Raw genomic sequence first — 10937 nt, 5'->3', positions numbered from 1 at the left:
GCACCGTCCACGTCCGCCAGTGTCACGGCAGGTGAGATGGCCACTCCCTCCTTGCTGTCCTGACTGCTCCAGGTGTGGGTGGCGCTTCTGCTGGCTCTTCTCTGCTCAGATAGCTCGTTGCTTTTCGTGACCTGTTTTGAGCTAAGAAACCAGATAATCAGCTTTACTTGTGGATCTCCGCTCTTGAACACACAGTCCTGATTCTGACACTTACCCTTCCCCACCCCTCCCCACTACTACCTTGGGACTGTCAGCATGCCCCGGGATGCTTGCCAAAGATGAAGTGACCATCACACATGGGCTCCTCCAATGAGGGACTGGCCTCTTTCCAGCAACAGGATGTGATGTTACCAGAGCCGCCCTGAACTGTCTGTTCACTGCCCATTTCAGTGGGCGAGTTCCTAGGTGCCATTAAGAAAGGAAAAATGAACATGTGGACTGTGGTTTGTGGCCCTACATTGTAGGGCCTGGCCTCCTTGCCACTGTCAGCCTCAGGCTGTCTAGAGGCCACTGACCTCAGAATTGTGACCCAGAGCCACATTCTTAACCTTCTGCCGTATGTGCTGTGCCACCACTCTTGGGGGTGTCCTTGTAGGCCCCTACGTGTGGGGATGACCAGGGTGGTGCATGGAAGGCCCCGTTGTGACCATGGTGAGTGCACAGAGCCTCACGTGGTACGTGAGTGACCAGGGGCCAGGCCACATTGACACAGCTCTTGGTGCAGAGTTAGCCAGCAGAGACTAGAGAAATCACTTTACTGTTTTATGATCTGTCCTTACTAGAAAACCTGCAAGTGGCCTTTGAAATCTAGCTCCAACTACTGAACCAAAAGATAGCTTCGGTCACTTTTCCGTCTATTACACCTTTTAGTTTGAGTGGTAGACTGTCACTTGGCTGTTAGCAAAATTGGCCTGAGATCTGCCCAGGTTTTCTTGTAGGTCTGTGTCCTCATGCGTATCTTGTAGCTGCCCCTCCAGGTGTGGGCTGAGCCGCTCGTGCTGCTGCTCCAGTGCTGGCAGCACCAGCCTGAGCAGCCTGTCTGTCCCACAGCCCAGGACTACGTGTGCGCCCTGCAAGGAAGCCATGCCATATGCACCTGCTGCTTCCAGCCCATGCCCGACCGGAGAGCGGAGCGTGAGCGGGACCCCCGCATCGCCCCCCAGCAGTGTGAGTGAGGGTGTGGGTGTGTGTGTACACCATCTGCCCGGGGCCCCTCCCCACCTCAGAGCCACTCCCATGTGTCCTTCCAGCCTGGTTTTCAAAGTGTCATGGACTTCTGTGTGTGGTTTGAGCAAAAGATACAGTTCTGTGTTTCCACCTGTGTCATCAGGTGTCCCTGCACGACTGTTTGATAATCTGTCTTTGGTCACCAGTTGAAACCTACCCCTGTCATACACACAGGGGGCTCTCTTTCTAGATCTGTATCTGACACGTCACCCAGTAGTTCTCCAGTGTCTCATTTTATTCTTTTCTGTTGGCTGCATAGTTCGTTGGATCTCCGTTCCCCAAGCAAGGATTGAACCCTGTCCAAGGTGTCATTTTAAAATCTAACAGCTGAACTGTACGGCACATTAACAGTTTCTAGATGATGGTGAAAATCGAGCTTGTCACTTATTTAATGGTTACATGAACTTCCTCCTCGCCATGTGGCGTGACTGGTACGTGTGCTCTGTGTCCACAGGTGCCATCTGCCTGCAGCCCTTCTGCCACCTATACTGGGGCTGTGCCCGGACTGGCTGCCTCGGCTGCCTGGCCCCGTTCTGCGGTAATGCTGGCCCCACCACCAATTGCCACCAGCTTTCCTTGTTCACTTGGTGTACTTGAGGCCAGTGGTGGGCTGGCTGTGTGCCTGAGCAGGGAAAGGCCACATTGGTCGCCATGAATTAGCTCCTTTTCCTAGAGGTCTGCATAGATTTGCAAGTGTCAGTGAGTGTTGGCTCCAAGACAGCAATAACAACAGGGGAACTCTGAGTCGTGCACAAGGACCACCCCCACTAAAAACACATGTCTGGACTTCACAACCCCAGACCAGGGACTGTGCAGACTGGACCATTTCTGGGGGGAGTGGAATGGAATGCCTTTTACTTTTTCTCTGTTTGAAATTATATTTCATCACACAACTTTTTTTTTCAATTAAACTTTCTATTTCATTATGGGATATAGCTGATTAACGAACAATGTGATAGTTTCAAGTGAGCAGCAAAGGAACTCAGCCATACATATACATGTATCCTTTCTCCCCCAAACTCCTCTTTCATCCAGGCTGCCATGTAACATTAAGCAGAGTTCCCTGTGCTATACTGTAGGTCCTTGTTGGTTATCCAATTTAAATACAGCAGTGTGTACATGTCCATCCCAAACTCCTTAATTGTCACCTCCCCCATCCTTCCCCTGCCCAACGCCCATGACCATAATGTCACATAACTTTCCATTCTTCATAGAATCCATAGTGAACGAAATTTGGTTATCCTGTCAGGTGACCAGTGCTTTCCTAAAGTGCATATGAAATGGGTAATGCTGCTTCCCTCCATCCCAACAGAGCTCAACCTGGGTGACCGGTGTCTGGACGGGGTGCTGAGCAACAACAACTATGAGTCGGACGTCCTGAAGGTACAGGCCAGGTGGAGGCCAGTGGGAGGCCTCCCAGGACTGTCCAGTGTTGTGGCTTTGCATGTCTGTTTGTGCGTGTCTGCATGTTGTGACTCTGCATGTCTGTTTATCCCTGTATCCCCCCAGATAGGTATTCCTCCCTGCCCTTCACACTGAGAAGCCACAGTAATTGTGTTACACAGTTCCAGGTCCTGCTCAGCCTGCCCGGGGCAGGCAAGGGGAGCGGCTGGCCCTTGGGTGGAACCAGGACTGCCCACTGGCCCTCTTCATGCATTTCAGGAGGCAGCTGGCTCTTAGAACTTCAGGGTTTAACATGCACATGTGTCGCTTGCCAGGGGTCTTCCCTTCACCCGAATATATGTGGTATGACACCCCCAGGGCAAGGCCCTTCTCATCTGAACAGCACCTCCTCTACCTCACTGCTCTCTGGCTAGGTATTCACAGGCACGCTCTTGTAGGTTTACACAGAACCAAGCAGCTCCATGCGTCTTGAGGGCAGAGCCCACCCAGATGTAGACCCTGGCTTCCTTGTCACGTGGTCGTGGGCCTGTCACCATACTGTGGCCAATCAGGCTGCAATTAGGTCTCACTGCTCCTATGCTATAGGAGTGTCTTTGCAGAATTTCAGAGAATGCCAACTCTTACACTTGAGGTTCTAAAGCTAGTCTGCCCTTTGAGACTGAGAAGAAGCTCCTTGGTCGAAAATTTTGTGCTGCACTGTGTGGGTGTGATACCATGTCTGCCCCAGGCCTCCTGTTCCAACAGGCCATCCAGGCCTCCCAGCTAAACTCCTGGAAGCAGGTCCCCTAACTGTATGCAACACTCACCCTCTGCAAGTGCCCACCACACTTACGTGTTTCGGCTCTACCCACCTTCCAGGGCCTTTTATGAAATGTCAGCCCTCTTTGCCATTTGTTATATGTTCTTTTTTTTTTTAATATTTATTTATTGGCTGTGCTGGGTCTTCATTGCTACACAGGCTTTTCTCTGGTTGCAGAGACTAGGGGTTATTCTCTAGTTGCACTGCATGGGCTTCCTGTTACCGTGGTGTCTCTTGTTGCAGAGCACGGGCTGTAGAGCATGGGGGCTTCAGGAGTTGCAGCACATGGGCTCCGTAGTTATGGCCCTATGGGCTCAGCTGCCACGCAGCATGCAGGACCTTCCCGGACCAGGAATCAAACCAGTGTCCCCCCACATTGCAAGGCAAACTCTCAGTCACTGGACCACCAGAGAAGCTCCCTCTTTGCCATTTTAGTGTTTCCTTTTTTTTTTTTTTTAGTGTTTCCTTCTCCAAGCTCATGTTTCTTCTCTTGCCCATTTCCCTGTTACAGAATTACCTGGCCACCAGGGGTTTGACTTGGAAAAACATGTTGACTGAGAGCCTCGGGGCTCTGCAGAGGGGAGTATTCCTGCTGTCTGGTAAGCCTTGTTGTGCCTACTTGCCCCCTACTGATGGTGGTGTTTTCCAGGGGCACCTCTGCCTCTGGTCAAGCGGTCCCTCCTGCCTGTCCACACACTGGCAGCATTGCTTGTTGGCTTTCCCATGTTCACTCCTGCAACCTCTGCCTACCCTGGCAGAGACAGACAGAAAGGTCCTGATACTTTGAGATTTCTTTTTTCTTGTTGGGTTTGAGTCGACATGACGTGTTCCAGAATCTTTTCTCACACAAGGGAGGGAAGGAACACAGCTGGCGAGGTGCTGGCCCCACCACTGGTCAGCCTTGACATTCTAGGGCTGGTTGTCAGGGTCTTTGCTGGCCTGTCCCTCAGTGCATCAGGTGACTCAGCGAAGGCTTACCCCCTCTCCCAGGGACACCTAGTGCTTTGTGAAGTGTGAACTTTTGTCACTAATAGAGGGTGCAGAAAAATCAGTGAGTGATTTTTTTTTCCCTAACACATAAATTATTATAAAAGACTTGAAAGGTACTAAGTTATTTTGTCTCACAGACACATTATAGTGAATATCTTGAGTTTCTTCTGTTGGGACAGTTCTATGTGGTTGGGTCTTAACTTCTTTTGCTTTTTAATGGCTATTTTTATAAGAATGATGTGGTTCACAAAGAAAACGTTAAGTGGTACAAGAAAGTCTGAAGAATAAAGTGAAAATCATCGGAAATCCCACCACCTAAAATATACCCAGTCATAATACTTTGACAGCCACCTTCTAAATGCATGTACCCATGTGTGTGTATCATTTTCATAAACGAGATCCTGCCAGACATGCTTTTAATAACCTATTCACCCAACAGTATATCTCGGACTCTTCCTACATCAACAAAGGTCTATGCCTTGATTTTTTTTTAGTTATTACTTAGCATTCTGATACCATCGTTCATTTAGCCAGTTTGTTACTAAAGGATATTTAGGTTCTTCCCAGCTTTTCACTGTTAGAACCACCACTGAAGCTGTCGAGCATGCAGTCCTGTAGGTTTCACAGTCAGTCCCCGTCCCCGCACCACCCCTCCCCCAAAAAACACAGTTATCCCCTTAGGATAATAAACAGGACTACTGTCACTGGCTTGCATGGTTGAGGCATGTCCTGGGGCCTGAGTGCCAGCATCCCCTAAGCCCGTCAGCTGAATGTTTGCCCTCTCAGTTCAGTTCAGTCGCTCAGTCGTGTCCGACTCTTTGCGACCCCATGAATTGCAGCACGCCAGGCCTCCCTGTCCATCACCAACTCCCGCAGTTCACTCAGACTCACGTCCATCGAGTCAGTGATGCCATCCAGCCATCTCATCCTCTGTCGTCCCCTTCTCCTCCTGCCCCCAATCCCTCCCAGCATCAGAGTCTTTTCCAATGAGTCAACTCTTTGCATGAGGTAGCCGAAGTACTGGAGTTTCAGCTTTAGCATCAGTCCTTCCAAAGAACACCCAGGACTGATCTCCTTTAGGATGGACTGGTTGGATCTCCTTGCAGTCCAAGGGACTCTCAAGAGTCTTCTCCAACACCACAGTTCAAAAGCATCAATTCTTCGGCACTCAGCTTTCTTCACAGTCCAACTCTCACATTCACACATGACCACTGGAAAAACCATAGCCTTGACTAGACGGACCTTTGTTGGCAAAGTAATGTCTCTGCTTTTTATATGCTATCTAAGTTGGTCATAACTTTCCTTCCAAGGAGTAAGCGTCTTTTAATTTCATGCTGCAATCACCATCTGCAGTGATTTTGGAGCCCCAAAAAATAAAGTCTGACACTGTTTCCCCATCTATTTCCCATGAAGTGTCAGGACCAGGTGCCATGATCTTAGGTCTTGTAAATATGAAAGAGGCAAACGGTGGGATATTTTATCTGCCATGTTTGATGGTAAATGAAATGGAAAATCTTTTTCTTATATGGGACATATATATGCTTGTCTGTGTCCTTGGTTCATTTTTGGACTTGGGAGATTATTTGTGTGACATCTTTGTTAATGGTGCAACACATTGTCATTTGTGTTAAAAACACATCCTCTACTATTTCATTAGTATTTCTCCTTTGTTATACGTGTTCCCATTGTGATGTGTAAACTAGAGGCAGTCACAGTTACAAATCCCTTCCTTTGTGCCATTTGGTTTTCATGTCATAGAAATAGCTCAAGAGAAGAATATTATTCCTCTTAGTACTTTTTTTAGATTGTTCTAAATATTTAAATTTTTAATCTAGATGGAATGATTGTGCTATAAGGAAATAAGTTGGTGTCTAGGTTGGTTTTGCTCTTGTTTTCCAAATGTCCAGCCCTCTGTCTGACCCTGTCTATGGATCAGTGCATTAGTTCCCCAGCAGCGTGCAAGCCACGTCTGTTCTCCTGTGCTGGAAACATGATGCTACCCACTGGCGAGCTGTGCCTGTAAGAGGCTGTGTTCCTTCCAGATTACAGAATCACCGGGAACACCGTGCTGTGCTACTGCTGTGGCCTGCGGAGCTTCCGCGAGCTCACCTACCAGTATCGGCAGAACATTCCTGCTTCTGAGCTACCAGGTGAGGAACCACCTGGCCCCTTCCTGGCCCACAGTTCAGTTCTGCTTGTGTGGGCTCCCACACTCTTTTGCAATAGCTCAACACCCTGTGTGGGCCTTTACTCTGAGTTCACAGCAGGGCCAGGGACACAGCCTGGTAGGTGGGGGCACGAAAGCCATGCTTGTCTTAAGCGCCCCTTGCCTGGTGCCTGCACAGGCTCTGGATCAGGTGAGGTGGGTTCCTGAAACAAGATGGCAACTGGAGTCATCTCATTTCTAAACTGGATTTTCGATTAAAGATTTTTTTCCTTTCCTGGAGAACAAGGAAGCGAGCTATGAAGTGGAACAAAGTGTTGTGTGTCTCAGCTGCAGTGTCTCTTTGGGTCTCAGCTTAAATTCACTAGGCCGAGTCTGTAGACATGTGTATGACATGTGTTCATTTTTTTCTCTTCCCAGCGGCCGTCACATCCCGTCCTGATTGCTACTGGGGCCGCAACTGCCGCACTCAGGTGAAGGCCCACCACGCAATGTGAGTGTGCAGGCAGGGCGGGGGCTGGGCAGGGCTGGAGAAGCAAGTGCAGACAGGCAAACAAACCTGCGGTTTCCTAACAGGAACTGCTTTTCTTTAAATCTTTTGGCCATGTTGATTTTGAAGCTTTTAGGGATGTTCATGAAGAAGTCGGTTCTCTACTTAAAAATATACTAGTTCATTAATAATTGTCATGCTTTATAAAGTCATGTAGTATATAAAAAAGTCATTAAGTGAAGTGATTAAGTGAAGTCGCTCAGTCATGTCCAACTCTTTGCGACCCCATGGACTTTAGCCTACCAGGCTCCTCCGTCAGTGGGATTTTCCAGGCAAGAATACTGGAATGGGTTGCCATTTCCTTCTCCAGGGGAACTTCCCGACCCAGGGATCGAACCCAGGTCTCCCGCATTGTAGGCAGACGCTTTACCATCTGAGCCACAAGGGAAGCCCGCGTAAAAGTCATTATCACTTAGAAATTCTGCTCTTCTGTTATGTCATTTCATGAAATGTTTGCCCATACACATTCATCTCCTTCTCCACCTCCATGTCCCCAGCCTACACGTGCAGGGCTGAGCGCTGTGCGAATCCCTGGTTGTGGTCCCTGAGAACCATTTCCCAAGTCACAGCCGTGTGCACGTCGCCATGCACCTGGATCTACCTATGGTGATGCAATGGCTAGAGCTCTCCCTGGGAGTTTCCCACGGGGTCTTTAGAGGCTGTTCATGTTGACATTCATGTCACCACGTGCGGTCGCCCATAGGAGTAGATCGGCCTCTGCTTTGAAACCATGAGGAAAGTGATCGCATAAGTCAGTTTCATGGATTGATGCTGTTTGCGGTGACTGTGATCCCAAACAGCCATTTGAGGTTCAAATTAAAGAAATTGGTTAAAAGAGTCATCATGAGGACTCAGGTAAAGGCAGCCACCCCTAAGGGAGTGATTCTGTAAAATAAAAATCTTGGTTTGTATTTGAGCATAAACTATGTGGAAGAGATAATTTTATTCTAAGAAAGAGATTTCACTAGTAACAGGCTAACCTGTCTCAATTAAAATGTGGGGAAGGGGGGCAGCAAAGGAACCCTCGTCTTCTCAGAGAGGAGGTCACCCACAGTACCTTGGGGATGCTCACGAGGCACAGGTCTGAGTTTCTGGAAATTGCCCAAATGTTCCACTTATATTTTACATTTAGAAAGGAGGGGTCACAAAGGAGTCAGACATGACATAGAGACTAAACAGCAACAAAGAAGGTTGCATTTGGGGTTAGTGTCTTTGCTGTATGAGAAACATGCTCTTGCAAACCTCAAGCACAGGATCACAGTCTCCTGTAGTTCCTTTGGGTACAAGTACAGAATTCCTTTACTGAATGCATCTGTGATGCCCTCTCGTATGATTTGACTGTTTTTTCCCACAGGAAATTCAATCACATCTGTGAACAGACGAGGTTCAAGAACTGAGCGTCCAGGGAGGCACCGTGATGGCTCAGGAGTGTTGGCAGTCAGTGACACGCATCTCAGAAAATACTGAAAACAGACATTTTAAGGGCATTTCACAGTCCCCCACCCCCCACAGTGGGGACTGGGGTCTCGGCATAGGGCACTCTGGTATGACCTTTCTTTTGTGGAGTGAGACCCTCTTGGCGAGAACCCCCACCTGTGGCACCCAGAGCCCTGGGGCCGGAACAAGAGCCATCAGCCGTCCCTGTGTATCTGTCCCACAACCACAGTCAAAGCAGACATCTCTGTTCAAGAAGAGTGTCCTGGGAGAGGAAGGGGAGTTTGTCAGAAACACTGTGCTATGACGAAAGGGAGCACAATTTTCCAGCCGCAGGACGCACAGCGGCTCACGTGTGTGTTTTCATAGCTTCGGTGCTCATCTCCTAATGAGATTTAAATATCACAAACTGTAGCACAAATGATATAATTTATATTTACAAATTGACTAAAATTGGAGACACTGATATTTGAAAGAATAAGCATATGTTCCTGTTTATGAAAAAAAATCATCAGACATCCAGGACTCCCCAGCACCAAGGGCATGTTTGAGTCACTAACACACGGGGCTCCTCCTCAGCACAGCTGCAGCCCACCGAGCTATCCGCCTTCATCACTCCTCCCAGCCTCGGGGCTGGGGTGGCCTGGGGCCAGGCTGCAGGTTGTCCCTGGTGATGCCCCAGCCCGCCTGGAGCAGCCCCTTCCTGCCAATAGGTTCTGCGAGTCCTTAGCCTTTCCTCCTGCGTTGGGTTTGCCGTGTCATCTGGAATAATACTTGAAATTTTGTTGTTTAAAAAAAAAAATTTTTTTATCATTTGTTAAAGCCACCCGTTTGTTTGCAAAATTGTACCTTTTTTGCTTCTTCTCAGGAATACGATTTTCAACTTTGTCTTGCTCTTGATACAGACTCTGAGAAGCAGTGCTCTGGGGAAGAAGGCCTCCTTCCCGCATTCTAATAAACACGCTGTGTCTGTTTCTCTCCCCGGCACCTTCGTCCGTGTTGATTGTGATACGTTCCTTTGGTAGGACCGCCTGCGGAGGTCACTGGTTACCTGCTTAACTAACAGAGTGTGTCCCCAGTGGGGGGCGGGGGGCCGCTGCACTCATTAGCTTCGCCAGCCCTGCAGGTGTGGGTGACCTGGGGGTGGGGCTGGGTCTGAACAATTGGGAAAAGGCATGGCTTCCCTGGGATCCATCAGTCCAAGCCTTAGCCTACTGGTCCCTGGTTAAAGCCACAGCTTTGTGTCTAAGCTCTGGCTCAGCTCATGCAGGCACGAGGCTGCCCTCCAAGCTTAGGACCTTGGTACATCAACCCCTTCACTTCAGACCCCGACCTCTTCTCCCAAAGTAAGAACACAGATGCAGGACCCTTAGCAGATGTAGCAGCTTTTTTGGCTGAGGCCTAAACATGCAGCCTTCCCTGGACTACACTGGATCTGTAGGTGAAGGGAAGGGCCCACACCACCTCAGACAGCTGGTCCACGGCGCAGGCCAACTCCAGTGGAACTCAGATTGCCTGTTTCTGATGAGCACATGGGGTCAGAACAGAGCTTGTCAGCCCTAACCTGAAGAGGAGCCGCAGGACCCAGGCTTGCTGACCAGCTCTTTTATAGGGTGGGCACCATGCAGTGTTTTTTATGACTTTCTGTACTTCCTGTTCCTTGACACCCTCCCTGACCACCACCACCACCCCCCAGCATCCAGCCCACAGTGGGTTGGAGCCTGCTGTGTGCTCCTATCCTGGTGGTTTGGCTGGCACTGAGCGACTCCTGTGTCCTTGGGCCCAGCTCGTGTCCTCTCATAGCCTCGCTACCCAAGACCCAAGTCCCTCTTGGGCTCCTGGTGCCCATGTCAGAGGGGCTGGCCCTGCCCACACCACCCATATGCTGGGCCTCCTAGGGCTGCACACCAGCCCTTTCTGGCCTGGGTCCTGGCTCCCAGATAACCAAATGCATTCCTCTTTGGGCCAGCAACCAGGAACCCAGCAGGTCATCTTAATACCACACAGCTAACAGGACTGGGGGCTTCCCTGGTGGCTCAGTGGTGAAGAATTCACCTGCCAATGCATGAGACATGGGTTCAATGTCTGGCTTAGGAAGATCCCCTGGAGAGGGAACTAGCAACTGACTCCAGTATTCTTGCCTGGAGAAATCTATGTACAGAGGACCCTGATGGGCTACAGTCCATGGGGTCACAAAGAGTTGGACATGACTTTTCAGCTAAATAACAACAGGATTGGGATCACGGGCCCAGGTCTGAGAGTCCCAGCATGACATTAGTGGATCTTGCCCCAGGGGAAGTACCCCATGGAGAGAGTGGAGTACCCAGACCTCTACCAGTGGAGACCCTGCAGCAAACCAGCTCTCACGC

General features: G+C 49.6%; 1 protein-coding gene across 1 annotated transcript in view; it reads left to right on the top strand.

The window, feature by feature from the left end:
* CHFR (checkpoint with forkhead and ring finger domains, E3 ubiquitin protein ligase) overlaps positions 1–9553 on the top strand; it is a 26414-nt gene extending 16861 nt beyond the window's left edge. The window contains exons 10-17 of the mRNA XM_010852461.1: positions 1–31; positions 1051–1167; positions 1682–1765; positions 2540–2610; positions 3942–4029; positions 6463–6570; positions 7005–7077; positions 8489–9553. Coding sequence (XP_010850763.1) covers positions 1–31; positions 1051–1167; positions 1682–1765; positions 2540–2610; positions 3942–4029; positions 6463–6570; positions 7005–7077; positions 8489–8531 — 615 coding nt within the window. The 3' untranslated portion in view covers positions 8532–9553. The remainder of the gene's footprint in view (positions 32–1050; positions 1168–1681; positions 1766–2539; positions 2611–3941; positions 4030–6462; positions 6571–7004; positions 7078–8488) is intronic.
* Positions 9554–10937: the final 1384 nt, after the last annotated feature.

Source organism: Bison bison, unplaced genomic scaffold, assembly GCF_000754665.1.
Source record: "Bison bison bison isolate TAMUID 2011002044 unplaced genomic scaffold, Bison_UMD1.0 scf7180017864312, whole genome shotgun sequence".
Classification (NCBI taxonomy): domain Eukaryota; kingdom Metazoa; phylum Chordata; class Mammalia; order Artiodactyla; family Bovidae; genus Bison; species Bison bison.
The sequence above is the reverse complement of the archived record's forward strand: the minus strand, read 5'-3'. Positions and strand labels throughout refer to the sequence as shown.